We start from the raw sequence: 15,848 nt of genomic DNA on the forward strand, positions 1-15,848 counted from the left end.
AGCAGCTTGAGGGTAGGAACTGGGTCTCACCCACCTATTTCCCCAGAAGCTAACTCGGGGCAAGATGCACACAAAGGTGCTTCCTACACTCTTGCTGAATGAATGAGAGGCTTCTGACTTGAGGCTCTCAAGTGAGCATGGTTGCTATGAGCGAGTGAACAGATTGTGGGGCGCATACAAAATTTAGACTGTCGTAAGGTTTCACAGTACTGGAGCCTGGAATTAGCAAAGGGCCAGCACTGAGTGCTGAGAGCTTAGGGTGGGAATAATGGATTCCCTGAGGCAGGCAGAAGACCTCATTCTCTTCTCTTCTGTAAAGAGGCGCCTGCATGAAGATCCACCAGAGGGTTCATCAGAAAGGAAAGGCCCAGAGTGGTCCTTGACTGTGGCAGGCAGCAAGTTACCTTAACCATGAGATCCTACCGCCAACGCTGGCATAATGGCCATGCTTAATGACAGGCAGTATGATGATCTTGTAAAGAGAATGGCTTTGGAGTCAGACAGGGCTCCTTCACTTCCTTCTAACCTTGGGCAAGCCATCTAACTTCTTAGAGCCTCAATTCCCTCATCTGCAGAATGGGATTTAAGAAGGGTACTTACCTTCAATATAACTGTTTTGAGAATTTGATGAGAAAATGCACTTCTAGGGCTTTAATCTAGTGCCTGGGACAGAAATAAGTGATCAATAAACTTCACACACACACACACACACACACACACACACACAGGGAAAAAAAAATCCAAGGGGCAGTATCACGTGTATAGACACAAATGCTAAAATGGTCCATATGCCTTCACACAGGCACTCAGTATCCTGTGGCCTCTGTAGATGACAGCTCCTTCTCTCATTTCCCTCTGCTTTGACATTTCCAGTTTCTGCCTTCCCAGCGGGCATCCCACAGTTACCTTTTCCAATTAATTCTACAGGTGAATCAGTCCTTCTTGGAACGTTGGCCTTCACCTTGTTGGATCTGAGTTAAAGGATATCTCAGGGATGGCTCCTGGAGGCAGCACACAGACAGTGTGGACTGGAGGGTAGAAACACCCCTCTGGGACCTCCCCAACCCCCCTCCCCCCCCCCCCCCGTCCCGTGCCACCTCACCCTTTCAAAAAGTCACGGGAGCATGTTTGAGAAAAGTTAAGCTGTTTTATTTCACAGGATAGCTCCACGTCAAACCAGCAGGCACCATCAGAATACGCAACAGACACTCTATAGGACGGGCGTTTGGTTGTAAGGTAGAGAAACGATATCCGGAAGAGGGCAACACTTATCATCACATGGGGACAGGCAACCAGCAATTTCCTAGGGTTGTTTTCGGTTTGTTTTTTCCTGACACAGTTTGGGGAGGAAGGAAACCAAAGGAAACTAAATCGACCAGCCACTCTGAAGCAATCAGAACCAAATCTATTGCCAAACCGTGTAAACAGTCACACTGCCGGGAACTAGAGCCTGAGCAGAAACTCTAGCCAGAATCTACTTCCATCTAAGGAAGGCAAAGTGCACTCTGGTTGCTCTGGTTCAAGGAACAGCTTTGTTATTTGCCTGGGACAGTTCACACAGAAAGGAGGTGTCGGCAAGGGGCAGCGGTGGCCATTCGGCCAGTCCCAGAGGATGGGACAGCGGGACATTGGCAGATCAACCTCAGAGAAGCCGGGAGGAGTCCGACATGAGAGCAAAGTCCCTTCTCTCAGCTCCCCTGGGCAGCTTTGGGTATGTGGGGAATTCTCTACACGGCTGCTCAGAAGAGAGGAGACCCCAGAGAACCGGGGAAGTTGACATGAAACGTCAGCATTAGCTCTGCATAGCAGAAAATCAGCTAAGCAACACCTCGCTCACCCCTTCCTGCCTTTTCCTCCCCGCCCGTCCTCCCAAGCCCAACAGGGCCTCCCACCATGGTTGTGAGCCAGCCATTCTTCTTTCTGGGATTCTCAGGAGAATGAGGCATTTGCTCTAGTGTGGAACCATCTGGATGTGTGAAAAGTTAGGAATAGAAAGACTGAGAGGAAGAACCATTACATTAGTCCTTGTGGTTTTCCATCAGCCGTGTACGTGTGCGGAGTGCCGAGTAACGACCAGGCCACGGGAAGTCTTCTGCGTTCATGCCTCCTGAATGAGAAAGAAATATACCCAACAAGGCACTCCAGGGGACTCCAACAGAGAAGCAAGCCCCACGTAAAGGCCCTTCCCCACACTGGCTCCCCTTTGTGTACCACAAACCAGTTCTGAAGTGTTTATAAGGCAGATCTCTGAACTGCTGGTTCCAGCCGGTGTAGCCAAACGATGGCTCCATTTCCCTGTGTCTCTTCCCACTCGGATTTCTTCGTTGAATAGACACCTTTCATCCCTTGGGAATCCGTTTCTCTCCTGCCCCTTGGCCTGGTGACCTCGGAGAAAAGACTCCCAAGTTTAATTCCCGAGCTTACAATTCCCTCCAGTTGTGCGCTCTGTCCGGGGTTCAAAAGGCGCTTCAAGGTGAGAAATCGTTAGCACTGAAAACAAGGAAAGGCAAGAATTTTTCATAGAATCCCACAGCTCAGAGCAGCTCTTGAAGAGGAAAGGGGAATAAAGGGAGAGAAGGAGAGTAGGGTAGGAAGCACGGCTTGTTCTCAATTTTATCGGAGAAAGGTCTTTAGTGGCGGCTGGGCCCCAAGGCCCAGGAAACTAGACCAGGAATGAATTGTCTTTGGTCAGTTTTAAATGAACATCTTGCTGGTTCATTCCTAAAATAGACTAAACATCGGTTACACATAAAGACAAAAGGCTTGACCTCAGGGTAAGTCAAAGGTTAAGAAAACAAATCATTCTGTGAAGAAGGAAAAAAAAAATGCCCGTTATCAACGAACTGATCAGTACAGCTCTCAGTAATGGCGATGAACAAGTAGGTAACCACCACTCCCCCTTGTACAATTGGTTATATTGAGGACTACTAACTAGGTTACTACATTTCCCCCACACTCACTGTACAGTTAGGTTTCTGGTATTTGTTTTTTACATTGATCTATCTACTAGGTGCAAAGATTTGGTGAGTGGCATTGGCTATAATTTAATTGTAGCCTTTTTAAAAAATTACAGTTTCACATTGTAACAGTTACTTTCCAGCATTTAAGCAAATACAGCAATATATAGTGTGGACTAACACAGGCAGGAGTCAGGAGGAGACTGCGATGCTCAGTGACTGTGGATGGGACGGGGTGTGCATGGAGGGTGGTGGAGACATGCATAGCGCCAGATGAGGAAGGAGGGGGGTCGTGGTGCAGGAAAGCATTTTTCCACTTGGTTCTGCGTCAAGGGTCAGATCTGGGGCTGGATGAGTGGGCTGTGAGCTTTCCTACATGTGAACTCATCAGCCAATTTCCCAATGGAAAACCAGGGACTTAAAAGAAAACCGCAAAGATTCTCGCCTTCAGGTAACTTGGTGAAAAGCAGACAGATCCATTTTCAGTAAGGAAAAACTCAATCTATAGGAATATCCACGTGGTCTGACTGGTGTTCTACAGATCAGGCAACACGCTCAACTCAGACTTTCGCTTCTCATCGGGTAGCCGTGTCGGATGATGTGACATTTTGCACAGGAGGTGACCACGTTTAAGGTCTGGGAGTATCTCTGGGGTAGAAATGGGAAGTCTTGTCTCCTGGCCGGAGAGCATAGCATCCGCCCAGGCAAGCACCCAACAGGGCCCTCACTCGCTGCCGTCTGTTAAATCTTGGGCAAGCCATAGCACATCCCAAGGCCTTGCTTTCCTTCCTAAGCTGTAAAATGGGGTTAGAGTCATCTGCTCAAAGGCAGAGGGGCTCCTAGCTGCTTCCGAGACTCTTTCATTTCCAGGAGCTAAGACAGAATCTGCGGTTTTAGGCAAAACAAGGATATTTATCATTGACCTCTCTGGCACTTTTTGTGCCCTTTCTTGACTCTTCCTTCCACTGGGTGTGCTCACTGCCAATGCTTCCGATGAGACAGAATGGCTTACCGCTCCTGCACGCTCAGGTTATCAGTGACTTACTAGATCCCTCCCCCTGGGGTGTATTTACCTTTTTATGGAGGACTAGAGGAGAGGGCAAAACTTAGTCTAATGGGGTGAAATGGTAATGAGAGAATTTCAAGCATCAGTGTGTGATTTTTCTGTAGGGCTGTGCTTCAGGGCTCTTATGAAATTACTAGGAAAATTCCACCGCCTGCTTCTCAAATGCCATTAGGAGGCTTCAGAAGGAAGATCCTGGATGGGTTTATCTAAAACACTTACCTTGCTAATGATAATAAAGGAGCAACCATGTTGGCACAGTGCTTTCTGGCTTCCAGAACTTGCTCACCTACATTTTATCTTTATTCCCTTCATTTTACGGAGCAGGAAACTGGGGCTCCGTGAGGTGAAGTGACATGCCCAAAGTCCCACAGTTCCTAAGAGGTGGAGGCTGGAACTCAAACACAGGACTTTTGACTCCAAACCACAGCCATGGAGATACACTCAGAGAAAGAGAGGGCGCTTGAGAACAGCAAGGAGGAGACCCTTGGCTTGAGGGGGTGAATAAAAGTGGTCCCCTTAGGATGTGATTCGCCTACGTCCCATCATCCAGAAACAGGCTGTCTCTGGAAAATGAAAAGATCAAAAGAGGAAGTAAAATGGAATGGAACAAGAGTGATCCAGAAGGCCTCTTCCCAGCTGAGAGGCAGAAGTGTAGCTCCTAATTCTTAAAAATCACTCACCTCAGTTCTATCACCATATTTTCAATTATATCCAATGTTCTGGAGGTGGTGGGGGGAGGGCGGGAGTGCAGGGGCTAGGAAGGGAAGGGAAGGTAGAGAGGAAAGCCATTTCATTTGCATGATGTCAACGGAAGTGTTCTCTAGGACAGAAAGTGCCAAGGATGGCCCCTCTTTGGCCCCTGCTGTGAGGTTCCTGCATTTCACGCAGGAGGGCACCAGCCAAAGTGGGTCGCGGACTGATTTTAAATTAAAATGATGTGACTGAAAGCCTCCTTGCCTGTTTAGTTCCAGATCTGACACAGTATAATTAGTAGAAAGAAGAAAAGAAAAAATTAAATATTTTGAAAATGGTATAAGTTAAACCTCTATAGTTACTTTATTCCTACAGCGTGTCTAGGCTTTGAAGTGTTCCACACCATTGTTTTTGTTTTGCCTTTTTCCCCACCACACAGAACACTGTGCTGCAATGGGGCTTAGGTTCTCGCTATCCCCTTTTTCTACATACAAACACAAGGATGCTGTGGTCAGGGGCCTTCTCGCCAACGTCCTCCCGTGCCTTCGGGGGTACGGTTGGCCCTTGGCCTCCGGGTGGAAAGGCAGGGTCTCTGGGGTGGACGGGGGGGTTCTGTGAAGGGTTCCCCACCTCTAGGAGCAGCCTGCTTGGGGTGCTGCCTGCCCCACCCTTCTGTGAGGGGCAGACTGTTCTGGAAGGCCACGACTTCTGGAGACAGTGGGAGACTGTTTTTGTGTATTTTTCTGCAGGTTAGTGGTGTATTGCTTCATCCGCAGTCACTGAGGCCTCTAACTTCTCCCAGAAAGGTCCCTGCAAGTCCCACCAAGTAACTCAGCGGGAGGTGTTTGGTGGCATGGGTCTGAGGTAAATCTAAGTTTCATAAAAAGAAAAAGGAGATCCTATATACATTTAGTTGTGTGTCCAGATCTAGTATATGTATATAGATGCATAAATATATATATATATACACACACCTACAGACATATACATACATGTATGTGTGTATATATGCACACATATATATACACACATATTTATGTATGTAGAGAGAATGTGGAGAGAATCATTTTCCAGTGACCATATGCGGGGAAGCCGTTTAACATTTTGCCCCAATCGTAGGAGATGCTCTAGTGGGGCCTCCTGCTCCTGCACCTGCACCCCTCTGGGCGCCTGCTTACACACGGGAGGTCTGCGGGATTCACATGGCTGAACGTGAGCTGCGGCCAGTGCCTGGGCCTCAGCTCTGCACAGACGCGCTTCCAGGCGGACCCTCTGGTCCCCACCCGACAAGAGCAGGGGCACTGGGAAGGCCGCGGAAGTCACAGAGGCCGCCCTCAGCCACGGCGGGCCACGGTGGGCCCGGGCGGTGCCGCCCCGTCCTGGAGGTCACATGGTGCCCGACTTGTCCGCGGAGCTGTTGGGGAACATCTTCTCCGTGGGCGTGACGGCCGGGCTGCCCACGCCCGAGCTGCTGCTGCTGCTGGAGCGATGCTGGACCACCGGCCGCACGGGCCGCATGGGGGGCGGGCGCAGCTGGGCGCCGGCCAGACGGGCGGACAGCGCTGGCTTGAAGGTGGTCATCATCTCAGTGGACGAGCTGCTGCTGCGGCGCATGGCGGCATCGGGGTCGCGGATGACGATGGTGTGCAGGGGGCTGGCGGGCTCTGAGCTGATGGGGCCCGGCGGGTTTTTCAGGGGCTCCAGGGTGTCCAGCACCACATCTGGCGCCTGCTTGACCGTGTTCTGTCTCTCAAGCTCCCGCAACTCATGCAGAGCCGTGCTCATGGTCTTCTCGATGTCCTGGGGACAGAAGGAGCTTCTGGTCAGCACAGTCTGGAGGCCTAGGCTCCAATCCTTCCTCGACTGCTAATTAGCCTGTGGGCTGCTTAGGGAGGTATCCCCACCCGTGAACCTCATGGCTGGGACAGACAGGAAGTCTCCAGGGTGTCCTATGACCAACTGAGGGAATCCACGTGGGCATCACCTGCACACTTGCCTGCACAGGGACCTGCAATGAGGGCAGGTTGGCCTACTGGTTGAGAAGGCAGGCTCTGGAGTCAGACAGACTTGGGTTCGAATCCTGGCTCTGCCACTTCCTTGCCATGTGACTTTGGGCAAGTTACCGCAACTCTCTGAGCCTCAGAATTCTCATCTGTGAATATCGATCATAATAATATGACTTCAGGGTGTTGATGAGCATGTTGAATGATACAGCCCCTGTGAAGAGCTTGGCACAGTACCTGACATAGTCGGTGCTCACAAATAATAATGGCAGTAACAGTGGTAATGATAAAGCACCAGTCCAAGCTCTTTCCATTTGTACCTCATTTAATCCTCACACTTAGAGGGTAGAGCTACCCTTATACTCATTTCACACATAAGAGAATGGGAGCTCATCCTGGGCAAGTAACTTGCCCAAGGTCACATTGCCAGCTAGTTGCACAGCCCAACTTTCAACCCAGACAGTGTGTCGCTAGAGCCTAGGCCTCTAACCATTATGGTTATTTTGAAAAAAAAATCTGTGGGGTGCCTGGGTGGCTCAATCAGTTAAGCATCTGACTTCAGCCCAGGTCATGATCTCACGGTTTGTGAGCTGGATCATGAGTTTGAACCCCGCGTCGGGCTCTGTGCTGACAGCCCGGAGCCTGGAGCCTGCTTCGGATTCTGTGTCTCCCCCTCTCTCTCTGCCCCTCCCCCAATCATGCTCTGTCTCTCTGTCTCTGTCTCTCTCTCTCTAAAAGATAAACTTAAAAAGATTACATTAAAAACAATTCTTGCCCGTAGAAAAATCCCTTGGAGGTTATATATCAGAATGTCCACAATGTTCACTCCAGAATAATGGAACTTTCTTCTCTGTATTATAATCAGAAAAGTTTGCTTTCAAAAATATAAATTTTAAAAAGCAACAAAACCCCTCATCGTCCTACGTAATTCCTGGGGATGCTGTAATATTAAGAGCTCATCAGTAGGAGAGCACTTTGAATGACAGACAGCCATTAAGGCACCTTCATTCCACCTTCCCAAGGCCTCTGTTCCTCCTTGAGCCAGGAGGGGGTGCTGCAGTAGGACGTCAGCATTCAACCCAGGAGCCCTGTGCTAGGGTAAAGGGCCTGTAATTTTTTAGTGAAAAGACTCCTCTGCCACTTGCTTGCTGTGCAACCCCAGACAAGCCTCAGGCCCTCTGTACCATACTTTGCTTCTCTGTTGAAAGCCCCTACATTTGCTGTGAAGATGGGATGAGATAATGGATGTGATGGAGCTTTGTTAACTGCCAGGCAGTGGATTTTTAAACTCCCTTTAGCCAGAGTCCTTGGCTCACACAGGTGTTACAGGGATGCCTCCACACCAAAACAGGCACAAGGAGCTGCTGAGGCTGAGCTAAGCCAGAGCCCAACCAACCCAGCTACTGAAGGGACATGAGGGGATGTTGCTTCAAACCGCTGCTACAAGGCATGCTGCACAATGTCTGGTGAGGCAAACCCAGGAAAACTGCAAGTCTTGTCATACTGATGGCCTTGGTGCCTGGAGATGTCCTGCTGGCTCCTCTCTGCAGTCACGCCCTCTTTTTACCCTCTCTCCTCCCCCGGCCCACAGGCGGCCTCCTGCTTGCCCTGGGCCCACACAAAAGGCTCCAATCTGGCACAGGCAGGGTCCCAGCCTATCCTGTTTGCTTTGTTAACAGACTATGGTTGTCTGGTTAATGGCTAATAGTAGCTTTTATGCTTCCTCATGACATTTTATCCCTTGCCCAGAACACAAGCTACTTTAAGAAGAGGCTTTATGTGCCTTTATCCAAAAAGATTAGCTGTGGGGGGCCTTCTATATGAGGGGAGAAATGGCAATCCTCTCCCCACCTTTGCTATACCCCAGCCTGGCAGTGATATCACAGGCTTTCCACAGCCCATACTGTTTAAATGAAGCTCCCTATAGATTTCACTGCTATTCCTGCTCTACTCCAGCATGAACTGAAACATAAAACTTTAAAACACAAAATGTAATCATCACCCCTCTCTACCATCCATCCCCACCACCATTCTCCCCTGGCAGAATGTGAGCCAGAAAGACAGAAAGCTCAGAGAAAGATCAGCTGAGTAGTTTAGGCATGAGCCTTGCATTAGTCTGAGAGGTGATACGGCAATCTGCAGAGTGGGGCTGCAGAAAGGCCCTAGGGGAAGACGGACAGCGGGGGACAGGGCCTGGGTCCATTTTAGGTCACCACTGTACTCTCAGTGCCTAGCACAGTGACCGTCACACAATAATGTTTCTCAATGAAGGAATGAATGAATGAACAGATGAATGAATGAATGAACAGATGAATGAATAACTCAACTGTGCCATCTTGTGGAGACGCCTGTCATTACCACATCCCTCTCCTCTGGCCTGCCCCCAGGGCAGGAATCCCCCACTCCAGCCGTGGAGACTGGAGGTCTTCAGTTTTTACAGGATCCCTAGCTAGCTGTATCCATCCAGCTTCCAAGCCCATGGGGAGGCCAGCTTGCTATCTCTCTTGTGTTCTGGCTTAACCCTGAACCTAATGCGAAGGGCAAAAGGGGCTCCCCAGTCCGCAGGCCCCCACCCAACCGCCCCTCTAGGGTTCTCAGCTGGCCCAGCCTGCCTTCCCGCTGGCCCTTACTTCTGCCAGGGCCTCAGCCTCCAGGGACTTGTGGTCCCCCAGGCTGCTGTGCCTGGTGGAGCCGCATGTCGACCTCATCGAGTGCCCTTCGGAGAGAGCCTTCTTGTCAGGGTAGTTGATGCTGCCGGCACTCCCAAATGTCGCCATCCTCCGCTTCTCAGGGCTCTCGATCCTCCCCCGGGTGAGGGGGATTTTGTGGGGGCTGCTGGGGCAGGCGGCAGCCCGGGGCGGCGTGTCTATGCTGGGGCCCAGGCCCCGGGGCGGGCTGTGTGTGTCGCCCCCGCTTCGGCGCCTGGGGATGGCCGCTCCATCAGATCGTAACCGCACTCTGCAAAGGAGCCAGGGGGCAGGGGCATGGGGCAGAGGTCAACCCTGGCAAGTCTCAGAACAGGCCAGCTAACCCCAGGCCACACACTACACACTAGTCTAGGGAGCAGGTATAGTAAAGCCTCATTCAGCCAGACTCAATTGTGCAATGAAAGCACTGGCTGAGCGTGTAACTTAGTGGCAAGGGGCAGGTTTAAAATGCACAAAATGAAGGAATCGGAAGCATTCTGCTTCCAAACTGCAGACGGTGGTGCTACTAATTACACAATGAATCTTGTCTACATGTGTAGCCAAGGCCAGGAGAATTTCAACCTGGGAACGCTTTGGTGATGGTTAGTTGGGCTCATGATATGTTCTTAAGTGGTTCAGACATTTCCATGATTCTGAAGGGCTTCTTAATTGGTCTGAAGCATTGAGGCTTGACTGTACCAAAAAGTCACCAGCTCCCTGCAAGCACAGGAGGGGTCCCTGGGAACTGAAAACAGTCCGGTATTGTTATCCACCCTCAATCTCCCCAGCAAAGGGCTATTTCTATGAGGCTTTTCCAGATCTTGGAAAACTAGTCATTCAGGAGTAAAAATTGCATCGCTGGACATGCCTTCCACACATGTGGCCACCTTTCACTCTTTAGGGAGGCTCTGGTGGGGTGAAAAGAGGACTAGAGTGTCTATCAGGAGGGCTGGCTTTGTCATGGGTTTTCCTGTGTAGTCTTTCAGACCCATTTTATTAATCTGGTAAATAGGCACAATACTCCTTGCCCACCTTCCAAGGAGGCTTGGTGGATGTGGGAGCACTCTAAAGATAAGAGGCTCCACCCACAGGTGATTTGGCTACATCCTATGTAGGTCAACAAAGATTGGAAAGCACTGGTGAGGGGAGGGGAGGCTGGAAGTGATGAGGGGGTGGGGAGGAAGGCCAGAGTGTTGGAATGGTCTCTGACCAGAGGACCAAGTTCAATGTGGTCAGCAGCACTTCATATCCCAGAGCCACCAGCCAAGCTAAGCACTGCCTGTGGGTACCCCAACAGGACCAAAGCATAGGTGTTTGAGAGGAGGAATACTGAGAAAGAAAGAACCAGAAGAAAGTAGGGAAGGGAGGGAGAGGGAGAGGGAGGCAGGAGAAGATATGGCCCTCCTAGAAGTCCAGGAACCATGGCTTTGTCTTCTATCTACCCCACTTCCACTTTCCCCCCAATTCCATTACCTAGCACAGTGCCTGAGCCATTTGCTGAACTGAATAGAATATGCTTTAAAAGGAGGCAGAGACTTCTGCTGAAATAAATTCATAAACATATGTTCCTACTGCAACGATATCTCCGGCTCTATCTGCAAGTACCCATATGTGTGAGCTGATCCCACGACCTCTCCACCAAAACACGAAGAATATGACATTCTGAGAATCTGATTAAGAAAGCAGTGAGAAACTGTCAGCTTCTCTTTTCTTCTTCTTGTTTAATTTTTTTGGAAACAACCACAATCTTCGGACTATCCCTGCATGTGGAAGGACATGCACAGCTCCTTGCCGGGCAGAAAGGTCATGTGACACAGCCCAGCCCACACACGGGGGAAGGAAGAAATTGGCAAATGTGCTCCCCACCAAATAAGTGGGTGGCCTCAAGTGTCAATTTCCCCCACCGCATGAGTGGGTTTGAGTTTTCTGTTTGTGTAGTGCACTTCAGGGAGTACGTGCGCTTTAAATTTTTAAATATAACAACTTAGGTCTTCAACAGAAAGTAGGGAGGAGGTGCAAGAACCAGAGAGAGGTAGGAAAAATACTTGCCAATTTAAAACTCTCTCTTTCTCGCATCATTACTATTTTACATAAAAAGCACTGATTTGCCAATACATGTCTCTTCTCCTCTTTCTCCAACCCCCAACTGCAAGCTGGACCATTTTACACCTGGCATTCTTGGGCCAGTTCCAGCCAGCACCACCGCTCCCCCCTCCCCCTGCCCAAGGTGTGCCTGCTATCACATCTTACAGGCAACAAGGGGCCTCCCTCTCTCCCCGCTGCCCCCTTGCCTCTCCCAAAACAGACACAGCATGGCATTATCAGGAAAGAATGAACCTGCGTTTCCTACCGGCCCATCACCCCCCCAAAGCCGTAATCCGAGATGTGCTCCGTGGGCGACTGGAGGTCGTTTTTGGAGGAGGCCTTGTCATCCAGCAGCGGCCCACTGCTGGCTTCACTGTCAGCCTTTTGGCTCAGGCTGTCGGAGAAGGCATCGTCCCTGGGGAGAAGGACACATGTGAATTGGGAGTGCTTTGCTCCAGAGAACCCAGGATGTGTAGGGCACCTGTCTGAAGGGTGGATCCACACACACCTTGAGGTCAACTCGTGCCCATCCTCGGGATGAGCCATTTCCCACTGTGTACCTGAGCATCACACACACCCACCAGCACACTCCCAGTCACCTTCTCGGCACGGAGATGCCCCTCTGCCCCAGGCCCACCTTCTCCTCCCCCCTCCTCTGGGTTTTTCTCTCCCAGGCTGCTCCAGGCTGGGACAAGCTAAATGCTGGAGGGAGTGCTGGCCTAATGGGGGAGGAGCCTGCAAGCTAAGCACTGGGAGCTGCGTGTCTACAGGCTCGCTGAGAAGCAGTTTGGGGCTAAGCAAGGGAGGAGGAAAAGTGCCTCCATCCCTCAGCTCCCGACTCAGGGCTTTGGATGATTGTGGGGTGGCTTGAAGTTGCTGGGGAGCCCTGCTTGCCTCTTCCCACTGCCCTCTCCCTTCCAGAAGCCTGGGGACATCAGAGGGCTGCTGAGGGTCCTCCACTGGCATTTCTGTTGTTGTCTGCCTGGCCTTGGACTTTTCTCTGGTTTCACACCATTCCCTGTGCCATCAAAACTTATGCCTTTGTCCCCCTTCCCTTGAGGTCCAGCATGGTGGCTGCTTTGTTGATACAGCAGTTCGACCTGAGCCTGACCAAAGCTCAGAGGGAGTGTGTGTTGTAGGAAGCTTCGATGGCCTTCAAAGAAGAGAAGGTACAGACTTTCTGGACATTCTGGTAACTCTAGGTATTTGGGATACAGGCCTTTCTTTGTGTGTGTGTGTGTGCCTGATATTATTTTTTAAAAATAACAGTACCCTACTCAGTGGAAATGAGGGGATCATGGTTTCTGCCCATCCTCTGAGAGAGCCACTTGGGGGACAGAGAATGGTGGAGAGTGAGGGGGCAGTGGGCTGGCCGCTGAGTACAGGCACGGCTCGGGAGGGTGGAGGAAAATGGCGAGATCCACTGGATGCTGAGAACCAGGGCAGGTGATGAATGCCCTGGAGGCTGGCAGGTGGGTCAGGATGGTGAGCTAAAGGCACCAAACACTGTCTCTGTGCACGCTGAAGGATGGGCAATTTGCTTATTTGTTAAGGGGATCACTATTTAAGGGGAAGGTAGATACAACCCATTCTTACAAAAGACCAGGTATACCACACCGGGGAGAGCAAACGGCTGGCATACAACCCAGTACTCCCCTTCCTGTGCCCATTGCAGACATTACTAATCAATCACGGCATTCTTCAGAGAAGGTCCTGACTCCCACTCACATGTCCTGTACGACTATGTACTGATGTGGGATGAGTCCATCCACGCCATTGTGACGACCCTCCCACCAGTCCTCTGAGGCACGGTGGTACAGGAGCAGAGAGGCCCCCTTCTTGAAGGACAGCTCACGCGGGGACCGCCCCACATAGTCAAACTTCGCGATGGCCTCGATCTGCTCCACTTCTAGAAAGAAAGCAAGGGAAAGAGCATCTATGAGGTGAGCAGGAGGACACTGAGGAGCCTTGCTCAGATGGTCCTGGCTCCTGTGGGGTAGCAGAGACAGCAAGCCTGGTGGAAACAATGTGGGCTGGGGCTCAGGACACTGGGCTCTAGCTCAGATCCATGCCCCAGGCTGTGGTCTCAGGCAGGCCATCTAACTTCTGACACACCATCTCCTCATTTTCCACTGCCTCTCTTGTTCTCCACTTTTTAACACTAATTAAAATAATATTATAAGAAATTTCTCTTGCTTCTACCTCTCAATACAGGTTTGATTTCCATTTGTCTGTGAACCCTTTCTGTCTCTGTCCACTTATAATACTTTTTGTGGTTGCAACCTTTTGGGTGTATGTGGACTCCCATCCTTGCAAAGATGCTGTATACAATTTTAAGGGTTCCCAGAACTCTTCAAAGCTCATTGTTATGGACTGAACTGTGTCCCTCCCTCCCCTGCCAAATCCATAGGCTGAAGCCCTAACCCCCAATGTGATGGATTTTGGAGTCAGGTGTTTAGGGAGGAATTGAGGTTAAGTTGAGTAATTAGGGTGGAGTCCTCATCTGGCAGGACTGGCGTCCCTCTAAGAAGAGGACAAGATACTAGAGTTCTCTCATTCTCTCTGTACACAGAGGAAAGGCCATAGTGAGGACACAGTGAGAAGGCAGCTGTCCACAAGCCAGGAGGAAAGGCTTCACCAGAAACCAACCCTGATGGCTCCCTGATTTTGGGTTTCTAGCCTCCAGAGCTGTGGGGAAATAAATCTCTGTTGTTTAAGCCACCCAGTTCTGTTCTAGCAGCCTGAGCTGAGTAGCACATTCATCCACGGACTAAATTTTGGGGGAGAGAGAATTCTTACTGGGGCCACAGCTCAAGTTTATCTCGTCGCACACACACATTTACCAATCAAACCTTTATTCTTCACTGATTACTGACAAGCCATTGCTGACAGGGTTAAGCAATGAGGATATGGCTCCTGCCCCTGAGGCATTCCTAGTGCCCAGCTCCATCAGCTCTTCTCTGTGTGACCTCGGGCAGGTTACATAACCTCCGTACACTTCGGTTGCCTTTAGGAGGATTAAAATATAACGCATGAAAGTAGACCTACAGATGGCCAACAGATACACGGAAAGGTGCTCAACGTCACTAATCATCGGGGAAATGCAAATCAAAACCAGACTGAGATATTACCTGACATCTGTCAGAATAGCTATTATAAAAACACAACACAACAAAACAAAACCAAGGGGCACCTGGGTAGCTCAGTCGGTTGAGCATCAGACCCTTGATTTCAGCTCAGGTCATGATCTCACAGTCATGAGATTGAGCCCCATGTCGGGCTCTGCACTGAGCATGGAGCCTGCTTGGGATTCTCTCTCTCCTCTCTCTGTCCCTCTCCTGCTTGCGTGCATCTCTCTCTCTCTCTCAAAAACAAAACAAAACAAAACAAAAAAAGGAAAAGGAAAAGAAAGAACAAGTGTTGGCAAGGATGTAGAGAAAAGGGAGCCCTGGTACCCTGTTAGTGGAATGTAAACTGGTGCAACCACTGTGGAAAAAACAGCATGGAGCTTCCTCAAAAAATTAAAACTAGAAATACTGTATAATCCAGTAATTCCACTTCTGGGTGTTTATACACAGGAAACAATGTACTCACTTGAAAAGATAGATGGATAGATGGATTAAGAAAATATGGTATACAGATACAGTGGAATATTATTCAGTCATAAAAAGAAGGTAAATCTGCTATTTGGAACAAATGGATTGACCTTCAGGGCATTATGCGAAGTGAAATAAATCAGGCAAAGAAAGACAAATACCATATGATCTCGCTTATGTGTAGAATCTAACAGCAAAAACAAACCAAACTCACAGATACAGAGAACAGACTGGTGGCTGCCAGAGGCAGGGGGTAAGGAGTTGGCAAAACGGGTAAAGGTGATCAGAGGGCACAAGCTTTCAGTTATAAAATAAGTTAAGTCCTGGGGATGTAATGTCGAGCATGATGACTACAGGTAATAATACTGTATGGCACTGAAAGTTGCTCGGAGAGTAGTAAATCTTAAAAGTTCTCATCACAAGAAAAGAAAATTTGTAACTACGTATGGTGACTACATACATACATCCGAGTAGGGATGGATGTTAACTAGACTCACTGTGGTTATCACTTTGCAATACATGTATCAAATCGTTATGTTGTGCACCTGAAACTAACCTAATGTTATATGTCAATTGTATCTCAATTAAAAAAGAAAGAAGTATACTAGACTTCAATAGATTTTTAAAAACCATAAGGTATGAAAGTGCTCTGCTTAGTACAGACATACATTAGGTATTCAGTTGCTCTCATGATTATGATTATAATTTTTATAATTATAAAATTTTACCCTATGGGGTAGGTCCAGATAAGAAATCTAAGC

At 49.5% G+C, this 15,848-nt stretch overlaps 1 protein-coding gene across 6 annotated transcripts in view; it reads right to left on the reverse strand.

Moving 5' to 3' along the window:
• Nucleotides 1–1,127: 1,127 nt before the first annotated feature.
• Nucleotides 1,128–15,848, reverse strand: part of SRGAP3 (SLIT-ROBO Rho GTPase activating protein 3) — a 261,924-nt gene continuing 247,203 nt past the window's right edge. For 5 of the 6 annotated variants that reach the window (XM_060631641.3, XM_060631640.3, XM_060631644.3 and 2 more), the window contains 4 exons: nucleotides 13,220–13,400; nucleotides 11,757–11,906; nucleotides 9,350–9,677; nucleotides 1,128–6,516 (listed from right to left, as the gene is read on the reverse strand). In XM_060631641.3, coding sequence (XP_060487624.1) covers nucleotides 6,103–6,516; nucleotides 9,350–9,677; nucleotides 11,757–11,906; nucleotides 13,220–13,400 — 1,073 coding nt within the window. In that variant the 3' untranslated portion in view covers nucleotides 1,128–6,102. The remainder of the gene's footprint in view (nucleotides 6,517–9,349; nucleotides 9,678–11,756; nucleotides 11,907–13,219; nucleotides 13,401–15,848) is intronic. The other variant, XM_060631645.3, reaches the window with a different exon arrangement.

The sequence above is a fragment of the Panthera onca genome, chromosome A2 (assembly GCF_046562875.1).
Source record: "Panthera onca isolate mPanOnc1 chromosome A2, mPanOnc1 haplotype 2, whole genome shotgun sequence".
Taxonomy (NCBI): domain Eukaryota; kingdom Metazoa; phylum Chordata; class Mammalia; order Carnivora; family Felidae; genus Panthera; species Panthera onca.